General features: G+C 38.8%; 1 protein-coding gene across 4 annotated transcripts in view; it reads left to right on the top strand.

The window, feature by feature from the left end:
- The window catches only part of fip1l1a (FIP1 like 1a (S. cerevisiae)), a 90,989-nt gene that overhangs the window by 28,841 nt on the left and 36,313 nt on the right, over window positions 1-25,835 (top strand). For 2 of the 4 annotated variants that reach the window (XM_072252709.1, XM_072252707.1), the window contains exons 8-12: window positions 261-370; window positions 5,470-5,575; window positions 11,289-11,454; window positions 16,276-16,302; window positions 18,964-19,015. In XM_072252709.1, the coding sequence (XP_072108810.1) occupies window positions 261-370; window positions 5,470-5,575; window positions 11,289-11,454; window positions 16,276-16,302; window positions 18,964-19,015 (461 nt within the window). The remainder of the gene's footprint in view (window positions 1-260; window positions 371-5,469; window positions 5,576-11,288; window positions 11,455-16,275; window positions 16,303-18,963; window positions 19,016-25,835) is intronic. The other 2 variants (XM_072252708.1, XM_072252710.1) reach the window with 2 other exon arrangements.

The raw sequence follows: 25,835 nt of genomic DNA, 5'->3' as shown, positions 1-25,835 counted from the left end.
AATGCCTGGAATTTTACTTTATGATTTAAACTTGTGCTCTTCTAGTAGTACTAGATGTCTATTCTTGTCTGAAATGAATTTTGATTTAAATCTGGTCTTCCCTGAGCATTCATGGAATATTATGAGAAGTGTTTGTGGAAACATTCTTTGGTCATTGATTATCTTAGATTTAGTATAACAGAGAAGTGATATTGACACAGATTTTCCTGTTAATACAAGTGGAAAATATGCTTACTTTTTGTATTGAAACTTTTTTTCAGGTACAGCAGGGTAGAACTGGAAATCCTGAGAAAGAGCCAGAGATACCACCCCCCAAGATGGATTTCCCTTCTCCTCCAAATCGTTTCAGAGCAGGACCTCCACCCAACAGGTTTGAAAATAAACAAAAGCAGATCCACTGAAACTGTTTCCATTTCTTCTAGAAGTTTTTGCTGGTTTTATCACATTTAAATAGAAATATGAAATTTTGGCTCCAAAGCCAACAGTCGTAGGCAGGTCTTTAGACTGTGATTGCCTCGGAGGGAAAGTATGAAGTCAGACAGGGTGATGGTGATAGGAGTGTCGATTATGAGAGGGACAGACAGTAGTTTTTGGCAGGTGAAGAGATGTCAGGATGGTGTGTTACCTCTGGGATGCCTGGGTAAAGTGGCTACTGCAGAAAATTATCGGGGGGGGGTGAGGAGATGAACAGCCAGAGGTTGTTGTACAAGTTGGTACAGATGACATAATTAGAACAGGGGATGAGGTCCTGTAGAACGAGTAAAGGGAGATGGGTAAGAAATTAAAATGCAGGAGGTCAAGGGTGGTGATCTCTGGATGGGGTAGAATTTGTATGGTGCATCCAGGATAGTTTCCAAATGCAATATGTAGAAGACTGACTTGGGAAGGATTTATGCAGAACCTCCTCTTGGGGAATGATTTGGTCCAACATTGGGGCTATTAGGCAGGATCTAGCTGGGTTCAACTGGGTGACTATTCAAAAGCAAAGGAACTGTTGGCAACTGGGAAGCTTTTAAAAAGGTCATAAAAGGAGTCCGGGGCAGAAACTATTTCCTGTTAGTGTGAAGGGTAGACATACCAATTTTAGGGAACCTTGGCTGACATTCTGCTAAGGAAAAAGGAGGAAGCATACATCACATTTAGGATGCTGGGTATGAATGAATCACTTGATAAGTATATGAAGTTTAAAAGTAGGCTTATTAGGAAAATTAGGAGAGATTCAGATGCAGGTTTATTTATCACACCTACATCAAAACATACAATGTCATTTGCATTAACAACCAATATACAGATGTGCTGGGGGAGGGGTGCAGCTTGCAAGAGTCGCAACATATTCAGACGCCAATATAGTATGTCCAGAATGCTAGGCAGAACAACACAGAATACAAAAAAAAAAAAGCAGAACATACCAAGCAACAAAACAACAGCGAAACAAGTCCAGTTTCACCCACCCATGCATGTACAGAGTCATCTAACCCCAGGACAAGCCATCTTCAAACGTTGAGTAGAGACTTCGGCTTGTACTCCAGCCTGTCCTCCAGTTCCCCGATATCCCTGTTTCTGAACCCTATCCTGACCCCTAACTCGGCTCTCAGTCCCCAACTTTCTCTGACAGCATTACCCTGTGCATGAAGAAGTTGTCCTTTGGGTCCCTTTTTAAATCATTCCCCTGTCACATTAAACTTACGCCCTCTAATTGTTGGTTCCCTTTCCCTGAGCAAAAGACTGCACATTCACTTATTTGTATTTGATTATGTTGCAAATTTTGCATTTTAAAAAAAAGCCTTGCATAGCCCTAATTTTTTGCAGAAATATGAAGTATGAGTCTTCCATTAAATGGTTCGGTTTTTTGAAATACAGTATACTGGATTAAATGGATGGCTCACAGAAGTTTTATTGAGTTTTACTCTCAGTGTACTTACTTAAAATGTTGAAATGTGCAGTGTATGTCTTTTAAGTGAAAAATCTTCAGAGTCAAAGCACAGAGCAAGGTTCCAGTTAAATGCTAGCCCTTTAGGTGTTTTCAGTCTAATTTTAAGTGGTAAATCTACTTAATTGGCTGCATATGATGATGCATTCTAAGTTTTAGTGAAGATGCATGTGGGGAAATAAATTCTTTTAGGTCTCTGCTTTATTCTTCTGATACTCTTTAATGTATGCCTTCTGATTTGTGTCTAAAATAAAAACTCACTTCTTTGGCTCGCAGATTTGAAGGAAAAATTGTTTAGATTTGGAATCAGAATCAGGTTTATTAACACTTATATGATGTGAAATTTGCTGTTTCGCGGCAGCAGTAAATGTAAAGACATAAAATTGCTATAAATTACACAGAATAAGTGGTACAAACAAAAATAATGAAGTAGTATTCATGGATTCAGAAATCTGATGGTGGAGGACTTCAAAGCAGTTCTTAAAGCTTTGAAGTGTGGGTCTTCAAGTGTAGTGGTAGTAACACAAAGGGGGTATATCCTGGGTGTTGAGGGTCCTGCATTCTTGAGGCATCACCCCTTGAAGATGTCTTCTGCTATTGGAGCTTTCAGAATGTGATGCAATCAGTGGAATGCTTTTCACTGTACATCTGTAAACACTTTTAAGAGTCTTTGGTGACTCTTCTCCTAAAGACTAAATCTCTTCAAGCCTAATGAAGAAGAACTGCTGGCGTGCCATCTTTGTGATTGTATCATTGTGTTGGGCCAGGATATGTTCTCTGTGATATTGATGCCCAAGCATTTAAACTGCTCACCCTTTTCACTGCTGACCGGTCAGTGAGGACTGGTGTTTGTTATCCAGACTTCTCTTTCCTGAAATCCACAGTCAGTTCCATGGTCTTGATGGTGCTGATGGTGAGGTTGTTTTGAGACTGCTCAACCAGCCGATCTACTCACTCCTGTACGCTGTCTCATGATTCTACCAATTTATGGATGGTGTTCCAGCTTAGCATAGCCCCATGGTCAAGGTGTAGAAAAAGTAAACCAATGGGCTGAGCAAACATCCTTGAAGTGCATCTGTGTTGATAGTGAGGAGAAAAAGTTATCACTGATCCACACTGACCGTCTTCTAATCATGAAGAAAAGGATCATTGTAGAGGGAAGTAGAGGCCCAAGTTTTGAAGCTTGGTTATTAGTACGAATTTTATGTATCTCCTTAATCTATTTCATTTTTGCCGTAAGTAGTTTTTATATTAAATCCGTCAGCATCTTTGTTTTCATGCCCTGCGATTGAAGCTGTTAGTTAGTTTCTCTACTTGTTGTTTTTCGGTTGCAGCAACTTTTGAAAATGGATGTGTAGCGGGCTGGTGGAATTAAATGTTAACCTGAGATGAAAATACTTCAAATGTCATATCCTTGGCTCACATTAAGGAGCACTTGAAAAATTGAGCATGGGATCAATCAATAATTAGCATTGCTCCTTAATATAGTAGGTTACAAATAAATTTTCAAAGCACGCTTATTCGCATTTCAAGTTCTGCCTTGATGCTGGAACTTTATTTAGAAATGTGACTTCAGTGAAATATGGCTAATGCGAGGGAGCATAACCTTAAGGTGATTGGAGGAAAGTATAGGGAGGATATCAGGCAGGTTTTTTTTTAAACAAGGAGTGAGTGATAGGTGCATGGAACGTGCTACCAGGCTGACATATTAAGGACATTTAAGAGACTCTGAGATGGGCACGTTTGAAAAAAGGAGGTCTATATGGGAGAGAAGAGTTGGACTGATCTTAGAGTTGGTTAAAAGATCGATGTGACATTGTCTGCCAAAGGTCCTATACTGTCCTATACTCTTCTATGAAAATCTGTTGTGGTGCCTGTAGGTACCAGTGATACAGGAAAAAAGTGGGAGGAGGCCCTGCAAGCTAAATTTAGGGAGTTAGGAGATAAATTTATAAAGTAGGACCTCAAGTAAAAATCTCAGGATTGCTACCTGTGCCATGTATTCGTCAAAGTAGGATTAGCAGCATAGTTATTCTGCTCCTTGGGTCTCTCTATTGCCCTGATCTCATTCTTAATTTGCAAGTGTCATGCCACTGTTTTGAAAGAAGGATGTAGGCAAAAGGCGGTTAACTAGAGACCAGTTAGCTTAACGTCTGTAGTTAGAGAAGTGCTTGATGCTATCGTTAAGGATGAACTAGTGAGATATTTGGATAGAAATGGTTCTGTCAGGTAGATTCAGCATGGATTCATGACAAACTTGCTGGAGTTCTTTCAGGATATAATAAGTACAGAGGGTAGAGGGGAACAGATGGATGTTGTGTACTTGGATTTCCGGAAGGCATTTGAAAAGGTGCTGCATAAAAGACTTACCCATAAGATAAGTATGCGTGAAGTTGGGGGTAATATATTAGCATCCATAGTGGATTGGTTAAAAAAATAAGAGTTGGGATAAATGTGTTTCTGATTGGCAATCAGTAGTGAGCAGATTGCCGCAGGGATCTGTGCTGAACATACACCTGTTCACAACTTACAATAATGATTTGGAACAGGGTACCGAGTATAGTATGTTTAAGTTTGCTAATGATATTAAATTGAGTGAAAAAGCAAGTTGTGCAAAGGATGCAGAGAGATATGGATAGGTTAAGTGAGTAGGCAAGGGTTTGACAGATGGTGTACAAGGTTGGTAAATGCAAGATCATCCACTTTGGAAGGAAAAATAGAAGATTAGATAGATCAGATTGCAGCATGGTGCTGTGCAGAGGGACTTGAAGGTGCTTGGCATCAATTGCAAAAGGTTATTTATCAAGAAGGCAAATGGAATGTTGGCCTTCATTGCTAGAGGGATTGAACTTAAGAGCCGGGAGGTTATGCTACAACTGTACAAGGTACTGGTGAAGCTGGACCTGGGGTTCTACATGCAGTTCTGGTCTTCTTACTTGAGGAAATGTTACTGGCTTCGGAGACAGTGTAGAAGAGGTTCACCAGGTTGATTCCAGAGATGAGGGTGTAAGCCTATGTGGAGAGACTGGGAATCGCTGCTGGGAATTCAGAGGAATGAGATGGAGTCTTATAGGAACATATAAAATTATGAGAGGGAGAAATGTGAGATGTAGTAACATTGCTCGCATTGATAGGTGAGGTGAGAACTAAGGGACATATCCTCAGGATTCAGTGGAGTAGACTACAGACAGGGATGAGGTAAAACTGTTCCTTAGAGAGTACATATGTCGACACAAGGAAGCAGTAGAGGCTACCTCATTAAATACAGATAGATTTTTGCATAGCAGAGGAATTGATATTGTGGGGAAAAGGCAGATACATGGAGCTGAGTCCATGTAAATCATTGAGTAGCAAGCAGGCTCATGGGACATGTGGTCTGCTGCTCCTGTTATGTTCTTATTGTCCATGAACCTGAAATCCAGTTTGTAGTGCTTTCTTACACTTTGTTGGGAATCGTTCAGTATGCATGAAATTTTAGTTTGCTTATGTTACTGTTTTATGTTTGTTGCCACTAGCTTAATCTACAACCTGTTTTTCAGAAGGCTGTCTGGTTCTATAGAGGTTATTGGAGGCCAATTAATAACCATTGCTCGTGTGGAAGGACGACGTCGTGACAGGGGTGGAGCAGAAGAAAATGCCATCCAGGTTTGTCCTATCATCTCATGATATATATAAGATACCATATAAATGTTGCTTTAAACAGATTGCTGTTCCTAAAATAGTTATTTTGCATTTGTGGATAGAGGCAATTCTTAGTTATTTGATTTATAAGAAGTTCACCTATAAGAATTCTTTTTTTTAAATAAATCAAACTTTCATATTATTTCAATAAGCTTGAACTCTTAAACTCTTTCCACTTGAATATTTCCATTCAAATTTGTAGTTACAGATGGGATTAAGTGTTGTATCTGACAGGCAAGATTTAATATTTCTTGAAAGCGTCTGAAATAGAACTTGATGTTCACAATTCTTGAAGTGTCCTAGTTTTACTTCCATTTTCTCCCCTATAACTCACTAGGAAGCCTCATGAAATTCCTGTTATCAGTGTTTTCAGCAATACAACTTTTATTGAAACCAGAGGATATAAATCTGCATTAAGCAAACTAAAGGCATGAGGCTTGAGTTGCCTCTGATAGATTAAAATTACTGACAGTGAACCAATAAAAACTAATTTGTAATGAATTAATTCATAAATTACAAATACCTGTACACCATTTTTAAGGGAAAGTAAACATGAAAAGTGGTCTATCCCTGGCTATGAGAAGTTAACAATAATACTTGATAATGGGAAGAGGCTTATAATTTTGCCAAAAAATTGGTAATAAGCATAGGAATTGATTTTTTTAAAAATTCAATATAGACTGATGAAAATTTATTTAAGAGTAGAGAAAGTGGAATGCAATGTACTAATGTGGAAAAGAAAAGTGGATTTTAAAAGCTTCTGTGAACATTTAAGAAAGGAAAAGATGAGCTATAGTTATTGTGGGTCCCTTGCAGACGGAAACAGAAAAAAATGTATTGAGAAGATGGAAATAGCAGAAAAATAAACAACTATTTTGATTTGTCTTCATGGAAATAATGAAGTTATGCTAAGAAGTTAAGAAGCTCAATGAAATTGGTATTTTTTAAAAAATAAATCGAGCCTTGGGGGTGATTAAATAAGGTAGTTCCCAATGACCATTACTTGGGGTTTAAAAAGAGTCGATAAAGTGGTGGATGCACTGGTTGATATCTTCCAAATTTCGATAAATCCTAGAATGGTTTCCACAGACCAGGAGATAGCAAATATAACCTCATTATTTAAGAAAGATACGTCTCAGATACATAAAGAGTAAAAGAGACGAGAGTAGATAGTGGACTGCTGAAAGATGACGTTGGAGCGATAGTGACAGAGACAAGGAAACGGTGGATGAACTCTAAGTGTTTTGCATTAGTCTTCACTTTGGAAGACACTAGTAGTATGCTGGAAGTTCTCGAGTGTCAGGGGAAAAGTGAGTGCAGTTGCTACTACTCGAGAGATGGTGCTTGGGGAAACTAAAAGGTCTGAAAGTAGATAAGTCTCCTGAACCTGATGAGGGGCACCCCAGGGTTCTAAAGAGGTAGCTGAAGAGCCCGACTGGATTCGAACCCGGGAACCTCCATTCCGGAGTCTGACGCTGATGTCACTGCACCACCAGTCACAAGGACTAGAATATAAAAGCAAGGATGTAATGCTGAGGCTGTATAAGGCAATGGTGAGGCCTCACTTGGAGTACTGTGAGATGTTTTGGGCTCCTTATTTAGGAAAGGATGGGCTGACATTGGAGAGGGTTCAAAGGAGGTTTACGGGCATGATTCCAGGAATGAAAGGGTTATCATATGAGCAGAGATTAAAAGCTCTGTGTCTGTTCTCGCTAGAATTTAGAAGAATGAGGGAGGGATCTCATTGAAAAATATGGAATGTTGAAAGCAGCACACATCAAAGTTGCTGGTGAACGCAGCAGGCCAGGCAGCATCTCAAGGAAGAGGTACAGTCGACGTTTCAGGCCGAGACCCTTTGTCAGGACTAACTGAAGGAAGAGTTAGTAAGAGATTTGAAAGTGGGGGGCCACTTTCAGTATGGAGTTGAGAAGAAAATGGATCAGCCATGATGAAATGGCAGAGCAGACTCAATGAGCTGAATAGTCTAATTCTGTTCCTATGTCTTATGGTCTAAAGGGGGTAGAGAGAAGGTGATGGGATCACTCCATCACCAGTAATAGGGAATTTGCTGGAATCTATTAAGTAGATGATGATAAAATGCTTGTAAAAATAATTGAAATTGGGAGGCAGCGTGTCATTGAACAAATTTGATGAAATATTTTGATTATGTAACTGGCTGGATAGTTGGTTCATGTGGACCTTCAGAAATCTTGTTAAGATCTCATGAGATTATTAGAGTACACAATATGGAATGTAATATACCAATCTGCTTTGACACTTGGTTAGTAAGTAGTAAACAGTAGAAATGAATGAGTTATTTTTCACAAGGGAGACTGACTGTAGGGATATGTGCAAGGCCCCACGTGTTCATAATCTCTAAACAATTTGGACGAGGGTATCAAGTTTAATAATACAAAGCCTTTTGATAATTGCAGAAGATATAAGGAAGCTTCATGTGATGCTGAGGCTTTATAAGGCACTGGTGAGGCCTCACCTTGAGTATTGTGAACAGTTTTAGATCCCTCATCTGAGAAAAGATGTGCTGGCGTTGGAGAGGGTCTAGAGGAGGTTCACAAGGATGATTCCAGGAATGAAAGGGTTATCATATGCGGCTCTGGGTCTGTACTCACTGGAATTCAGAAGGATGAAGGGGGGGGATCTCATTGAAACGTTTTGAATGTTGAAAGGCCTAGACAGAGTAGATGTGGAAAGGATGTTTCCCATTGTGGGAGAGTCTAGGACAAGAGGGCACAGCCTCTGGATAGCGGGGTACCCTTCCAAAATAGAGATGCGGAGAAATTTCTTTAGCCGAAGGGTGGTGAATTTGTGGAATTTGTTACCACATGCAGCTCTGGAGGCCCAGGTCATTGGGTGTATTTAAGGCAGAGATTGATAGGTTCTTGACTGGACATGGCATCAAAGGTTATGAGAAGAAGGCCAGGAACTGGGGTTGAGGAGGAGACCAGACTCGATGGGCCAGATGGCCTAATTCTGCTCCTGTATCTTATGGTCTCTTCAAAGATATGTAGACAGGTAAAGGGAATGGGTGAACAAATGGTAGATATAATATGATGTTGAAATTTGTGTATTTCTCCACTTTGGTCAATTAAATAGAAGATTTTTTTTCAATGATGTAAGATTGAGAGATGTTGACATTCAGAAGACCAGTCGTTCTTGTACATATCTGCAATTTCAAGCAATTCAGAAGCTTGAAAATCATTTGCTTAATTGGCATAAGTCTTCTGTAAAAGGAGTTGAGTATAAGAGCGTCAGTGTTTTGCTCCATTTATATGAGGCCATGGTGAGATTGCTTCTGAGATTTGTTCACAAGGCTGATCTCCTGCCTAGGGAAGGATAAACTTAGAGTAGAGGGTATAGAAAAGATTCACGAGATAGTTTTGTAAATTGCTGCAAAGTTTTTGGAAGAGAGATGATGTAGTCTAGGCCTGTCTTGAATATAAAAGAATGATCTTGTGAAAATGTACAAAATTCTACAAGTGGCTTCCACAGGGTAGATGCAGAACTGGTGTGAACCCTGGGTAGGATGTCTAGAACCAAGTGTCACAGGCTCAATTTGGGAGAGAGATGAGAAGAATATTTTCGCACATTGATCAGTATTTTTGGCTTTAAGATGAAGAAAGATCATTCATGATATTAATTAGCAAAAGCGACAGGCTGGGTTGAATAATTTATTTGTGCTCTTGTTTCTTATGTTCTTTTATTACGATTACTATTATCTCGGATCCTTTTTAAATTGGACAATTACCACTGTCGTCACACAGTTCTAGGTCTGAAATAACCAAGAGGTATTTTAGTATTCAAAATGTGTGTATCACTTTATCTGAACTTGTTATCCAAGCTAGATTTACTACTTTGTTTTGCCTCCTATAGGATATTACAAGTTCTTCGATTTATTATTTTCAGTTATTTGCATCTCTACTTACCCATATGATGCTCTTTGTAGCATTTTAATTTTACGTACTCACTGTTCCTATTATTGTTTTCTTCCATTCTGTTAGTTTTTAGTTCCTGCCATACTAATTCTACATCCTGATTTTTCTAGCCTGAGGTCCTTTCTCATTGCTGCCTTTATCCATTCTGTATTAGTATCAGAGTCAGAATTGGGTTTATTATCACTGGCATGTGTTGTGAAATTTGTCAAGGCTATTATCAAGTCTTCCTTTTCCTACTTACCTGGCTTTCCCTATGTGACAGACACATCAGTTTATTTATTTCCTATTCAGGTCTAAATTCAACCTCTTTGCAATAGCTCTGTACTGGACCCATTTTGAATCTGCCGTTGAGGCCATCCTCAGCAGGTGGCATCCATCACTAAAGACCCTCACCATCCAGAGTATGCCCTCTTCTCATTACCAGAGCAACTACAGGAGCATGAAAACCATACTTAATGATTTAGGAACAACTTCTTCCCCCACCCTCCCAATCAGATTTCTAAAAGGTCCATGAACGCTACATTGTTACTTTTTTTCTTTGTACTGCTCTGCTGCCATAAAACAACACACTTTATGTCATATGTCAATGATAATAAGTCTGATTCTTTTTCTCTGCTTATGGTATTCAATCATATTTTTAAAAATTTTTATATTCCAATTTTGTGATCTTTCTTTAACAGAGGATCCCTTTAAGTTCAATAATTAACCTTATCATCTCACAATATTAGATCTAACAGAGCCTCGTCCTCGATTTCTTAATGTACCATTTCAGAAACGTAAGACCACTCTTCGTGTGCATAATTTTGAAATAACCCTTTTCTCTGATGTGGCTAATTGCTAAAGCTAAGCTCTCTGCTCTCAGAATTTAAACTTTGCCCCTTCCTAATGCTGTCAACTTTATTTCATTATATTGTTGCTGTTAAAATTCAAAGTTCAAAGTAAATTTATTATCAAAGGAAGTATATGTATGCTCGTTGTGTAACTTAAGTCATAGAGAGAAAACCTGGACTTTCAAAGTCTGCTATCAGCCAACAATCTTTATTCTCCACATATTCTCTTCACCATCCCATCCCCCATTCCACCTGCTTCCTCCCCCCCCCCCCCCCCCCCAAGATTCTACCATTGGAATACAGATGTGGTGCAATTTACAGCGGTCAATTAACAACCCACTCGTCTTTGAGATGTAGAAAGAAACTTGCAAAAGCTACCTCTACTGTACTCAGACAGCACCCAGGGTCAGGAATGAACTCTGCTCTGTGGTTCTGTGAGACACTGACTCCACTACCTGTGCCACTCTACTGCCTTAAAGATAAATTAACCTTGCCCAAACTACTGCTACTTGCTCACATTCCCTTTAAAGCCATTTAAATTGAGAAAAGTCAATGGACAGTAATGTTAAGATTATTTCACTATGTCTAAATTAAGTTGATTCTAAAATTTGCAGAATTGATTTGTAAAGGCTGCAATTAATGATTTTGTCATTGTGTATTTCTCAACCTCCAAATGTCAAAGTTGTAACATGATCCTGAAGCCCCTTGTATCCCAACCCACCTGCTCTCATCTTTCCTATAAAAACTTTGGAAATAAGTGTATTTAAAGATGGCTTTGTTAAATACCCAACACTTCAGTCAGTTTCATAAAGTTGAAATGTTTGACTTCATAATTGAATTTCATCTTTGAATGTACATTGAATTATAAACTTAATTATTGTCTTTTCTCTGAAGGTTCTCGGAGACCACGTTGTACCAGAATTTAACAACAATAACGCTGCAAAGCGTCCTTCATTTATGCCTCCAGGGGCACCTCCACCTCATATGACTGGTCCACCTCCTCCATTCATGCCTCCTCCTCCACCTGTCAATACGGGACCTCCTATACTTCACCCACCAGGTCAGAGTCTTGTATGTAGTTTTGATTTGAAAATGCACATTTTCATTTTGATGTTTCACTTTCTGTGAGTGTGTATAAAGGTCAGAGACTGAGAATTTTGATTCTGTTGGGGGGGGAACAATGCAGCTGATAACATACACTTCAATTAATTAAATAAGGTTTGAAATATTAAATTTGATAGTAAAATGTCAACAAACTGCAATACAGTATTCTTGCACTTGCAGCAGAGCATTTGATTAATGGACTATTTAATTTTTCTCTAACTTAATCTTTTGCCTCTAAGGTCAAAATTGCCATGGCCTAGAAATTTCATCATGCACTTCAATAGTTATGTGCAAACACAATAGGAATTCTGATTGGTAAATGCAAATGTGTATCCATAGCTCACCTAAGCAAACTTATTCTGTATACTGCATGAGCCTAAAGACAGTGACTTCACAGAATACAATGTATATTTCAGTGTCACTTGTGCAAAATTTCTGATGTCCGTTCATGAGCCACAAATGGTGTTGGTATGGCAAATCAAAGCAGACCTTGACCTGAGGCATATTCAGAATTACCATCCCCTTTTAGACAAGTCCTTCTCAAAATGATTTTTTTTTCCTCTAGTGCACTCTTAACCTTCTTTCAGTTACCAGTATCCTTGGGGAACCTGACCTCCAATAACTTCTCTGCCTGACTTCTCCTTCAGCCCAAGTCATTCACTTGACCATCCCTCAGCCCAAGTCATTCATCTGACCATGCCAGATCCTCAGATATGAAAGCATTTTAGCACTCGCCTTTTAGTTATATTTTAGGGAGACACTCTTAAATTGAAAATTGCGTTTGCTAACAGCTGTTTAGGAAAATGTGAGAATTATACTTTATAATTGTTTTGTGGTTGATATGAAGAAAATAGAAAATATATATAAAAAATGTAAAACAAGGATATTTCCCTAGATTTTTTGACTCATGATGGCTTTGAACAGAGATTTTTTTTGTGTGAGCTTTAATTGATAGAATTGTAAATTGTTTGCCATCCTGTGTTCATTATGTGAATGAGTACCAGTTGCTGACCTAAAACAGAGAATAGGTTTTGGTCCTTTTTTGAAAAGTGTGCATTTTTGAATCAAAGTATTAAAAGAAATACTGGGCTTTTTCTATTTATTAAGTTTAGGAACCTGATGTTCTAGTTGACATCTGCTATGTGAAATTGGCTTATGCCTAGCTGCATTTTAATTGTGTTGCTTCCAGTTTTTTTTTAAATCTTCAAAGCAGTTTCTAAAATAGAACTGAAGCCTATGGTTTCAATGAAAACAAGACCGCTGTTACCTGTGAAAACAAGACCGCATGCCTGTGCCAAAATCTTTATATCACTACAAATATAAAAATCCTCTAGAGTGCTCTTTGAAAGGTGTCATTAAGTCAATCACTACTTATCAAACTGTAGCTTACTAACTTTGTAGTTTGTGTGGTTCCTAGCACTGTATGTACAATCTCCCTGTGACCATGTGGGTTTCTTCCGGGTGCTCGGATTTTCTTCCACGTTCCAAAGAGTACCGTTTAGGGTTAGTAAGTTGTGGGCAAGCTCTGTTAGTGCCAGAAGCATGCTGACACTCGCAAGCTGCCCCCAGCACATCCTTTGACCATGTTGGTCATTGACGTAGATGATGCATTTCACTCTGTGCTTCAATGTGCATGTGACAAATGAAGCTAGTTTTTCTCTTTGCCCTCTTTTTTTATTCAAATCTTAGTTTTATAAATGGCAATTACTAGTACTGTTCGCATTTTTATATATAAATCTATTTTCTTCATATCAACCAGGAAGAAACATTCTTTATTATATTGGAACATTATGTTGTATTAGATTTTTCAGCCTACCATTACTATGGAGACAGGGAACTAACCTTGGTTCAAATAAGGAAAGTCATAGGGTATGCCATTAACAGGCAAGCTGGACAAATGCAATCAATCTCTGCCCCATTGAGCTACATTCAATAGTCATAAAGTAATAGAGTGCTATTGACAGTGCTGTGAGTTGACATTTTCACGCACTTGGTGTTCAAATTTCAGTCAGGATAACTATTGTAGACCTCATTGTACCATTAGGTCAAACTAAAGAACTGAGTTTCAGAGATGATTGTCTGCCATTTGTATGAAGGTGCCATTTGTTTGAAGGTACAATTTGATTGCTTGTGTCATTTGTTAAAGCCAAGTAATATTTATCATTGGAATTAAGGAAATCTGTCTACTGACTGAGATAATTCCTTGCATAAATGAAAATAATTGCTCACCAAATGTCAATAATCTCTGCTCCCAACCATCTGCCATAGCTTGTCAGTGTAGTGGCATAGACCAAACATTTTTTAACTACTTCCTCAATGAATGAATCATCATCATCACCACTTTTTGTATCCATTTCCACTAAGACTTCGACAATGTTCAGGTTTGTGCTAATAAGTGGCAAATAAAATTAATGCTATAGAAGTTGTTTGAATGCTATCAAAGCAGAAGTCAAATTCAATAGCATCTTCATCATACTGAACTGTCAATCTTTCTAAGGATTTCTGGATGTCATGAAAAATACCCTGACTGTAAGAGCAATGCCTAGGCAACCTGTGCTTGTGACTTGTTGCTTAACTTCCCAAAGGCATTCTATTATCTGCAAACCACAAATCTTGAGTATGATGCAACATTCTACTTGACTGAATAATTGCAAATCCAATGATATTCAAAGATGAATGACAAAGAATCTACATACATTCCATGTACTGTCAGTGATGACGTGAATGTTTGCCAATCACTGCCACCTTCTGAAGGCCATTTAAGGATAATAATAATTACATTTTATAGTTAATGCCCATGTTCCATGCAAGAGTGATGATTCGGAACTGTATTTTTAAAAATTGATGTTCGTGTTAGGTTTCTGTTACTTTCAAAATAATTAATCCAGCTTCCTGAATTTTTTTTAAACTCAATGCTAACGACCATTCTCACTAATGTTTTTTTAATGCCAATTATTAGTGGAGCTTTACAGGATATTAGTTTGAATGTCAGTGTTGGATCTCGTTTGGTTTGTGACAATTTTGAGATACCTTGTTGCAGACAGTTTTTTTTTCCATAATGGAGTTGGTTGTATTTTTATTGAGGGCTACTGCTGAAATCCATAAGGCAATTGAACAGCCTTGCTATTTTTTAAAACAAATTTAAGGTTAATGTTAAGCTATTTCACATAATCTGTTATACAAGCTGATAAATAATTAAGTGAATTCTCGTACTTGTTGGCTTAATTTAATTGCATGGTGTATACTATTTGAGCTTCCAGAAGAGCAAGTATGTTTACTTTGAATGTGCATGCTTTCATTGAAAGGCTGGTCCTTGGAAAGCTAATATTTCCAGATTATATTTTAAACTGTGTTATAATTTATGAGCATAAACTTAATCCCCTTAATATCTCAAACCCAGTGACATATTCCATGGTCTGTAAATACTACATACTGTTGTATTAGGTATTTATATTCTCTTCAAATTTAAGTGGTTTTGTTTAAGTATGCAAAATAAACTGAGTAATCTCCAGATTTTACCAAATCATGAACAATTAATTTATAAAGTTCAGAAAAGATTGAGTAAGTAGTTTTGTATATAATTTTTTAAACAAAAGTTTTTGTACCTGTTGTTAAAATATGGAAGGTTCACATCTGGCACCCAGTTAAATTGCTCACAGATGGCTTTTCTCTGAAGTTGAACACTTGAAACTGATTGCGACTTCATATTTCAAACGGCTTTTATTTTTCCATAGATCCATAAGGGTTAAGTTAACAACGATGACACTGGATGCTTTGGAAAAAGATGGGAAAACTACTGAGCTTTAGTTTCTTGTTTAGTTTTTTTAGAAATTTTATTCTGATCATGTCAAGGCCTTAGAAACGACTTGTCATCCATGCATTAAGGTGATAAACTAATAACAGCCTTTCACTAACCCTAATATATTGCACAGTTCATAGCTAATTAAAATTCAGAAATGAATCTGGCTTTTTTTTAAACACTTAATGAATAGGTGCTTTTCTCATTTTTTTTCCTTCAATTCATTTTCTTTTTTCCTGGAAGTGGTAACACTGGAGCAAAATTCCATCCCCTTGAGCCTTCTTTCACCATCTTGTATAAGTGACCATTTCAAAAATGTCAGCTGACCTTTTATTGGTAGCAGTTATTCCAGGATTTCAGAATATTTTTCTGCAGGATATCTTAAGCAGCCTTAAGTATGCCTGGTGTGATACTTATTGAACTGATAGTCCTTTTTAATCTTTAGCATCTTTTTCAGAAATACAGTTGGCAAATTTAGTATGTGTGATTTTACTTGTGCCTATTACTAGTAATTGGTGTTGCTTTTGAATTTTGAGGGTTTTTTTACTCTTTGAGTTTTACTCTTTTGAATTTTGAGTTTTGCTTTACCTGTGGTGAGCATTCTTAAGTCAAGATTAACGTAGTTCAGAAATATACCAAATTTCCTAAGCTTTGGTCTAACACAGAAACTTGACTTAATTTGACCTTCAAAGAATGCTTTCACCTGTCTTACTGCAATAAAACCATGTTCAGTTTTGACCAACAGTGTCTATATTACTTTTGTTATTTATATGCATTTTGATTTACACGTCTGTTGATCTTCAGTTAAAGTGGACATTTGGTTCTCTTCAATTCAATTTTGATCAATACCCCAGTATAAAAGAACGATGTGTTGAACTACTTCCTCCCCTCACCGCACTTTGCACCAATCTTTTACGTTTGTGTATAACAAAGCTGATGTACTATATGGTTTTAGTGACTCAATTCTCTTCTCCTTAGGAATGCCTTTAACTACTCCACCTCCAGGTATAGTTGCATATTTCTACCTAAACCATTGTCATACTATAGTGTATTAAATATGTATCTGTCTGTCTCTCAGCCTTTTCCCTCCCTCAGCAGTCACTTGGAGTCAGATGACTTGCTTGCATTCTGGTTATGTGGGTTCTAAAGTGGCTGATACAGCCAGTATGGCAGTCCTGAATCCTGTCAGTTTTGGCAAAGGGGGTGCTTGATGAGTTGGAAGCTTGGCCATTTTTAGATATAATGTACTCTTTCTGCTGTTATTACTGTGGCACTCTATGCTTCTGATGTGGACAGTCAAGGTTTTCTGTACCATCCTGAATGCCTTTGCATGGTCATAGATGAGGAATTCTTATGAATCACTGGTGACATTACAGTTTCAAAGGAAATTTTGTGGACATGGTTGAATTGTATCCTCCATCATGTTGGTAATCCTTTGACATCGATGAGGATCAGGGTAGAGTGCTGCTATGCAAGGCCCTGGTGTTGGACATCCAATGACATGGCCTTATGTTGGAGCCAGCTGAATGTCCTGTTGCTGGCATGGGAGTAGATCATAACTTTGGTTCCCTTATCCTGCTCGTGAATTTGAAGAACTCAATAGAGGCAATTTTGATGGTACTTCTCTGATGCTGAGAGGTGCCTGCTATTTGAATCCATACTTTAGAACAGGGATTGCTGTTGCTCCTTTGTTCCGAGTATGATGTCTTGAATGGCAAACCCACTTTTCCTTGGCCAGCCACAGACTAACAGTCTTTCAAAATTTCTGTATCAATGTCGATCTTTGCTGAGAGCTAGGTCCTGAGATACAGAAAGTGCTTTATGGTTTCTAGGGTTTCATCAGTGGTGGAGCTGGAGGAGCAGGGAGAAATAGGTGTTGTACAGTGGGACAAATTTAAAGCATCAACAGGGATATAATCTGGTCTCAAAACCATACTGGTTTTTAGTTCATGTATTGTTTCTAACTTGCTCTGAGGTGGTGACAGAATGGACCGGGATACTTTGTTGTGTGATGGGATTAAGGACATTTGTGTCAAGGGTGGAATCACTGTTGTGAAGTGCTTTAAAGTGTTACTTTAAGCAGGTGCAGACTGCCACACTATCTTTGATAAACTGGCCTGTGTTCTTCGCTTTCAGTGGGGTGAGCACTTTTGGTATTGTATCAAAGGTTTTCTTGACAGTGCTGTAGGGTTTGTGCATGTTGGGCGAGCGGCTGGATTGCCTTTGCTCTTAACATCCATTGTCTCTCTTGGTCAGTTCTCCACTGGACCTCGATCTTTAGGTCTGTACAGAACTGCTTAATTTCTCTTGAAGTGTGGTGAAGTTGCTAGTCTAGTTGTATTTTGAGGTTTATTAGCTCCTGGATCTTCTGGAGCTAGCTAGCCTCTCCCAGAATTATCTGATGTAGATAATATCTGATGAAGATTGTCTACCTAGGATGGACCTGAGATTACTTTAGGCACTATGACACGGCAGCTCTCTGTTCATTAGGATTTAAAGAGTGTCTCTTACACAGTGACACTTGGTTTATTTTCATTCCTTGCTTGCTCCAAGTGCAGTCCACTCTCTTTCCTTTTGATCATCTGCTCACCCTGCCCTGCTTATCCTCTTATCCCCTCCATTTGTCCCTACCCAGTGCAAGTGCTCTTCAAGCTCTCCCTTGCTGTCCAGTCCTGTGAGATGGGGAGCGGTTGAGTGAACTCCGTTGCCCCTGAGGGTGAACACCTAAGGTAAGTTTTCAGTTGATGCTCGATTGAGACCTCAGGAGTGATTTCAACTGGTTTCCCAGTGGAGCATCAGAAAAGCTGAAGCCATCCTCTTCACTCCCTATCACAGACTCTTATTTCTGAACCATTAACTCCATACATTCCTTGGGAACTCTAGAAACTGCAACTTTGTTATTGTGTTTGTTCTCGAGTTGCATTCAGAATTTGCAACTGTTCCTTCGCTATGATGACCTACTTTCAGTTCTATTAATTCATTCACCTTTAATATTACTTTAGGTCAACTACTTCTGCAAAACTCATCTATGCACTGCATGCTGTTGTTTCCTCCTGGAATTGACAATTCCAATAAGTACTGTTCGTCATTCCTCGCTTTATAAATTTGAAGTCTCCAAAACTGTGCTTCCCCTGTTTAACTCATACTGTCACACTTGTTCATGACCTTTTAAGGTCTTAATTTTAGAATACTCATCCTTGAAAGCAAACCTCACTGTAATCTAACCCATTGCTATCCCTTTTTATCTTTAGCCCAAAAATGACTGATATTTCTGTACTCTTCTAAATTTGGCTATAAGGGAATTCCTAAACTTAATTGTTCCTAAATTTAACTGAATTTAGTTGAGTTACTAAGATCTACATCTCTGGAATTATTTCTTGAGATGCCTTTACTTTTACTGTTGCTTTTAAAAATTATTCCTAAACCCTGTTCAGCTATAATTTCTTATGTAGCATGGCATCAACTTTGTTAATGCTCAGCTTGGGTGGCTGTGATGTTTCTACCATGTTAAAAAATGATTTGTGATATTCCTAAGGTATATTGGAATTTCTGTTAGTATTGATGCTATATTTAGTACTTTGCATTGTAATGTTTTTCTTATTGCCAAAATTTTGATGAAATAACAGAGTAGTCAGTTTGATTTTCATTTTAAAATGTGTTTTTCAGGTTTTCTACCTCCACCTGGAGCTCCTCCACCCTCACTTGTACCACTAGATAGGTAAATGAAGCTTTTGTTTAAATAAAACATTTTGTATATAGAATAAGTAAAACTTAATGTGCCAAGTATCATGTAATCTTATCTTCTTTAGGTAAGTGTTCAATTTTGTTTTGTCTACTTGGCTTTTTAAATATCTACTCTGTTCTTTCTATGATATTCCATTACAAATATTTAACATGTTTAAAAGAACTTATTTTTCAAAAAAACTTACCATATTGTATTAACTTTGTATAAAATATACTTTTGTTCTATTCCACAGATAATTCTGAATATAACATTTTGACGTAAAACTAATAAGAAAGATAATAGCCTACTAATAAGTAGACACTATTATCTAGTAGGGGAGTGGCAGATCCTTTGGGGGAGGTGGGGAAATGAGAGTTACAAATGTAATACGCCAGCATCCACACACTGCCGATCCAAAGACTTCAGTTGTGCCGAGTTTACAGATTGCCAGGTCTTTATGATCTGATTGAAAAAGTTAAGACATTGGATATGAAAAGATGGCCTAACGCAGGAAAATGGAATTATTGGTATTGAAGTTGGCATGGACAAGATGGGCCTAAGGAGCACATTTCTGTTGCGAAATAATTTATTTTCTAGGTTGCCCTTGACTTGATAGCCTGAGTTCAGATAGATTTCAGCTAGAAAAAAAGCAAATGGTCAATAATAACAGAAGCTTGTCTTCATAACAATAAATTAGTATCATATCGCTGAGAAATATAGCCATGCAGTCCAGTGGTGCACTGTCACTAAGTTAAATGCTGCAAAATGACCAATTCATTTGAATATGAGCATTTTACTGTATCTAATATGAGGAGCACAAACATGGATTGATGAAGAAGTGTATCATACTTATTGCATTTCCCCTTAAATCCAAATTTTCACTAGCTAATCTGTATGAACCAAAAAAAGCTCATGAATTATGAAATAGAATTAGCACTAAATGATATTCAAGATTTCAAAGGTCAAATTTAATGTCAGAGAAATGTATATAATATATATCCTGAATGCTTTGGAAAAAGTATATACCAATTTTCCATGGCAGATACAGGTTTCCCCCGTTATCCGAAGGTAGAGCGTTCCTATGAAACGGTTCATAAGCTGGAATGTCGTAAAGTGAATAAGCAGTTACCATTTATTAATATGGGAAAAAATTTTGAGCGTTCCCAGACCCAAAAAATAACCTACAAAGTCATGCCAAATAACATATAAAACCTAAAATAACAGTAACATATAGTAAGAGCAGGAATGACATGATAAATACATAGTCTATATAAAGTAGAAATACTTTTCTGCAGCACTGTCTAGCGCAGCGAAAATCTCACGGAAGCACTCTCAGGAGAAACACTCTGTCCAGTAACCTTTAAGCTAAGAAGCTGCCAAATCATACCAAATAACACATAAAAATACACAGCCTATATAAAGTAGAAATAATGTATGTACAGTGTAGTTTCACCTACCGGAATCGGGAAGACTCCAATAAATTGCAGTTTCGTCACAGTTAAACACTTGCTTATACGAATAAGCACCTGACGCAATCGGCAATCGCCTCCGATCTGGGCCGACATTTACATGCCGGGCAGCAACTAATTAATTAGCTTGTTTATTTCGGCTTTTTTCTTAAAGATGTGCTGGTTGCATTCCGACTACCGCTGCATTCTTCGCGGCAATGTATCGGTCCACGGCCCAGAGGGTGGGGCCACTGCTTAAACTATGAAGCTGCCTTTGCCTCAGAAACCGATCAAACCACCCATGACTACCTTTAAATTCCACTTTTGCAACACTTTCATTGCCATCGTCCAGTGCTTTCTGTTTCAGCTTATTAAAAAGACTGACTGATTTCTCCTTAAGTATAAGAAAACTAAATGGAACACCACGCTTTGTACACCCATCAATCCACTCAAGCAATAGACTCTCTATTTTATCCATTATTAAGAGAGACCACTTTGCTACGAGCAGAACCAATAGTAACATCGGCAGCTTTCAAAATTCTCTCTCTCTGCGTTTAAATAGTGCGAATGGTGGATGCAGGCAAGTTCAACGCGCGGACAATGTCCTTACTTTGCTCACCACGATCGTAACGCTTAATTATGTCTAGTTTTACGCTAAGTGTAACACCCTTACGAGCTCTTTTAGGATTTTCCGATACCTTAGAACTCACCTTGCTAACGGATGCACAAAATAAATCGAGATAAAGCACATGTTTAAGCAATGCCGGCTAGAATGCAGTTCCGGGGGAGGAGCTTGGCTGTTACGGCGCGCGCTGCCTTTTTTCGTAACAGTGAAAACACCTTCGGTTAGTGAAAACAGGTAACTAATGTCGGTCTTTCGTAACAGCGAGGTGTGGTAAAGCAAACGTTCGGAAAACGGGGGCCACCTGTATAGGTAAAACTGACTAGGTTGTATTTTTTTTTTGTTTTGGCTCAGGTGTAGTTATAATTCTGTTCTGCAAGATTGTGAAAGACCTAGACACGGAGAATAGACTGATACACTTAGTGGAGAAAATTATAATTACAGAACATTTTATTGGTAGAATGGTTGGTAGCTAGTTGTGGGAAATATTTTTGTTTGCTTATACTAGTGTAGTTCTGGAAATCACTGCCTGAACTTGTGTCAGAGCAGAAAACATAAATGCAACAATAAGAAATAGCTGCAGGAGCACTTGAAGAGTCATATTTTGATTGGTAAGGATAATGACCTCCTGTGATGTGTACTTCTGGTTTTAATGAACAGAAAGACATTGGAGAGAAGTAATTTAAAGTGAAAAGAAGTTAGTTGATATTGTTGCATTGGGTAATTTGCAGTTTACTTACATTCCATCTTGCTCTGAAAGGGATCTGACCAGCAGTAAAGGGCATTAACTTTCTGAAGATATGAATATACATCAGTGTGCGAATCCATTCTTCAATTCATCCTTGATGACTGTTTTATTATCTGGTTCTTTGACATATCAATTCCCTTTTTAAAGTTGGCATTCTAAGACGAATTTAGTTGAAAAGTCACACTTTAATATTTTTTAAATCAGAATCAGGTTCATTGTCACTGACCTTAATTGTGAAATTTCTTGTTTTAATTTGAACCCTCAAAAATTAATGAACAGCATTAAAAGTTACAGTGTTGACCAATGGACCTTGCTAACCTCACCCTCCATAAATTCTTTTTTCCTGTTTTATTTGCACCCAAAGAAGATGCATTCATTTTTTGTCAACTTCGTCAGCTTTGCCTCCAGCTTCCACCCTGCCCTGAAATTTACCTGGTCCTTTTCTGACACCTCCCTCCCGTTTTTCCATTTCTCTATCTCTATTTCTGGAGACAGTTTATCCAATAACATCCTTTATAAACCCACTGATTCTCATAGCTACCTGGACTATACGTCTTCCCACCCTGTCACTGGTAAAAATGTTCTCTCAGTTCCTCCATCTCCACCACATCTGCTCTCGGGATGAAGCTTTTCATTCTAGAACAAATTGATGTCCTCCGTCAAAAATAGGGGCTTTCCTTCCTCCACCAGTAACGCTGCTCTCACCTGCATCTCCTCCATTTCACACAAGTCTGCCTTCATCCCATCCACTGGCCATCCCACCAGGGATAGGGTTCCTCTTGTTCTCACCTACCACCCCACCAGTCTCTGCGTCCAGCATATAATTCTCCGTAACTTCTGTCATCTCCAACAGGATCGTACCAACAAGCACATCTTTCCTTCCCCCTCCACTCCTCACTTTCCACTTTCCACAGGGATCGCTCCCTACATGACTCTCTTGTCCATTCGTCCCTCCCCACTGATCACCCTCCTGGTACTTACCCTTGCAAGCGGAACAAGTGCCACACCTGCTCCAACAACACCTCCCTCACTATCATTCATGGCCCCAAGCAGTCCTTCCGGGTGTGGTGACATTTCACCTGTGAATTTATTGGAGTCACCTACTGTATCCAGTGCTCCCGGTGTGGCCTTCTGTATATCATAAAACCATAAAACATAGGGGCAGAATTAGGCCATTTGGCCCATTGAGTCTGCTCAGCGATTCAATTGTGGCTGATCCTTTTCTCCCCTCCTCAGCCACACTCCCCGGTCTTCTCACTGTAACCTTTAAACCATGTCCAAACAAGAACCTATGAAGCTCTCCCTTAAATACACCCAACGACATGGCTTCCACAGCTGCCTACGTTAACAAGTTCCACAAATTCACCACCTTCTGGCTACATTAATTTCTCCGCATCTCTGTTTTAAATAGACACCCCTCTACATTGAGGCTGTGCCCTCTTGTCCTAGACTGTGCCACCATGGGAAACATCCTTTCCACATCTACTCTGTCTAGGCCTTTCAACATTTGAAAGGTAATAATGAGATTCCCCCCCCCACCCCATCCTTCTAAATTCCAGTAAGTTCAGACCCAGAGCCATTGAATGTTCCTCGTATGATAACCCTTTCATTCCCTGAATCATCCTTGTGAACCTCCTCTGAACCCTCTCCAATGCCAGCACATCTTTTAGATGAGGAGCCCAGAACTGTTCACAATACTCAAGGTGAGGCCTCACCAGTGCCTTATAAAGCCTGAGCATCCCATCCCTGCTCTTGTATTCTAGACCTCTTGAAATGAAGAGGGCATTGCATTTGCCTTCCTCACCACCAACTCAACATGCAAGTTAACCTTTGGGTGTTCTGCGCAAGTACTCCCAAGTCCCTTTGCATCTCAGATTTTTGTATTTTCTCCCCATTTAGAAAATAGTCCACACATTTATTTCTACTACCAAAGTGTGTGACCATGCATTTTCCAACATATTTCATTTACCACTTTCTTGCCCATTCTCCTAATCTAAGTCCTTCTGCATCCTATCTGTTGCCTCAACACTACCTACCCCTCCACCAATCTTCGTATCATCTGCAATCTTGGCAACAATCCATCTATTCCATCTTCTAAATCATTGATATACAGCATAAAAAGAAGCAGTTCCAACACCGACCCCTGTGGAACACCACTAGTCACTGTTAGCTGAACAGAAAAGGATCCTTTTATTCCCACTCACTGCCTCCTGCCAATCAACCAGTGCTCTAATCATGCCAGTAATTTTCCTGTATCACCATGAGCTCTTAACTTGGTAAGCAGCTTCTTGTGTGGCACCTTGTCAAAGGCCTTCTGAAAATCCAAATATACAACATTCACTGCATCCGGTTTATCTATCCTACTTGTAATCTCCTCAAAGAATTCCAACAGGTTCATCAGGGAAGATTTTCCCTCAAGCAAATCATGCTGACTTTGTCCCATTTTGCCCTGTGTCGTCAAGTACTCCATAACCTCATCCTCAACAATTGACTCCAACATCTTCCCAAACACTGAGGTCAGGCTAGCTGATATATAATTTCCTTTCTGATACCCTCCTCTTTTCTTAATGTGGAGTGACATTTTCAATTTTCCAGTCTTCTAGGGCCATGCCGAGTCAAGTGATTTTTGAAAGATAATTACAAAAGCCTCCATAATCTCCACTGCTACCTCTTTCAGAACCCAGGGGTGCAGTTCATCTGGCCTAGGTGACTTGTGTACCCTGAGGTCTTTCAGCTTTTTGTGCACTTTCTCCCATGTAATAGTAACAGCACCCACTTCTCTTCCCCCTCACCCTTCAACACCTGGCACACTGCTAGGGTGTTCCACAATGAAGACTGATGCAAAGTACTCACTTAGTTCATGCCATCTCCTTGGCCCACAATTATTATTTCTCTGGTCTCATTTTCTGGCAGTCCTATATCCACGTTCATCTCTCTTTTATTTTTAACATATTTGAAAAAGCATTTACTATCCACTTTGTTATTGTTTGCTAGCTTGCTTACATATTTCATCTTTTCCCTCCTAATGGTTCCTTTAGTTGTTTTCTTTAGGTTTTTAAAAGCTTCCTAATCCTCGTTCTTCCCACTAATTTATACTTTGTATGCCCTCTCTTTTGCTTTTACATTTGCTTTGACTTGCATTGTCAGCCACAGTTGTACTACTTTGCCATTTGAGTATTTTTTCGTTTTTGGAATACATCTGTTTTGCACCTTCCTCATTTTCCCCAGAAAGTCAAGCCATTGCTGCTCTTCTGTCATCCCTGCCAGCATCTCCTTCCAATTTACTTTAGCCAACTCCTCTCTCATACCGCTGTAATTTCCTTTACTCCTCTGGAGTATTGCCACACTAGACTTTACATTTTCCATTTCAGATTTCAAGTTGAACTCAGTCGCATTGTGATCACTGCCTCCTGAGGGTTCCTTTACCTTAAGGTCCCTAATCATATCCAGTTCATAACTTATAACACCCAATCCATAACTTATAACACCCAATCCATAACTTATAACACCCAATCCAATATAGCTGATGCCCTAGTGGGCTCAATGACAAACTGCTTTAAAAAGCCATCTTGTAGGCATTCAACAAATTCACTGTCTTGAGATCCATTACCAACCTGATTTTCCCAATCTACCTGCATGCTGAAATCTTCCATGACTAACATAACAGTGCCTTTTGACACACCTTTTCTATTTCCTGCTGTAATGTGTGTTCCACATCCCAGCTACTATTGGGAGGCCTCTATATAACTGCCATCCAGGTCCTTTTACCTTTGCTTAACTCAACCCACAAGGATTCAACATCTTCTGATCCTATGTCATATCTTTCCACTGATTTGTTGCTGTTCTTTACCAGAAGAGCTACACTTTCCCCTCTGCCTACCTTCTTATCCCTCCGATACAATGTGTAACCTTGGACTTTCAGCATCCAACTACAACTGTCCTTCAGCCACGATTCAGTGATGGCCACAACATCATACCTTACAATCTGTAATAGTG

The sequence above is a fragment of the Mobula birostris genome, chromosome 3, assembly GCF_030028105.1.
Source record: "Mobula birostris isolate sMobBir1 chromosome 3, sMobBir1.hap1, whole genome shotgun sequence".
Taxonomy (NCBI): Eukaryota; Metazoa; Chordata; class Chondrichthyes; order Myliobatiformes; family Myliobatidae; genus Mobula; species Mobula birostris.
The sequence above is the reverse complement of the archived record's forward strand: the minus strand, read 5'-3'. Positions and strand labels throughout refer to the sequence as shown.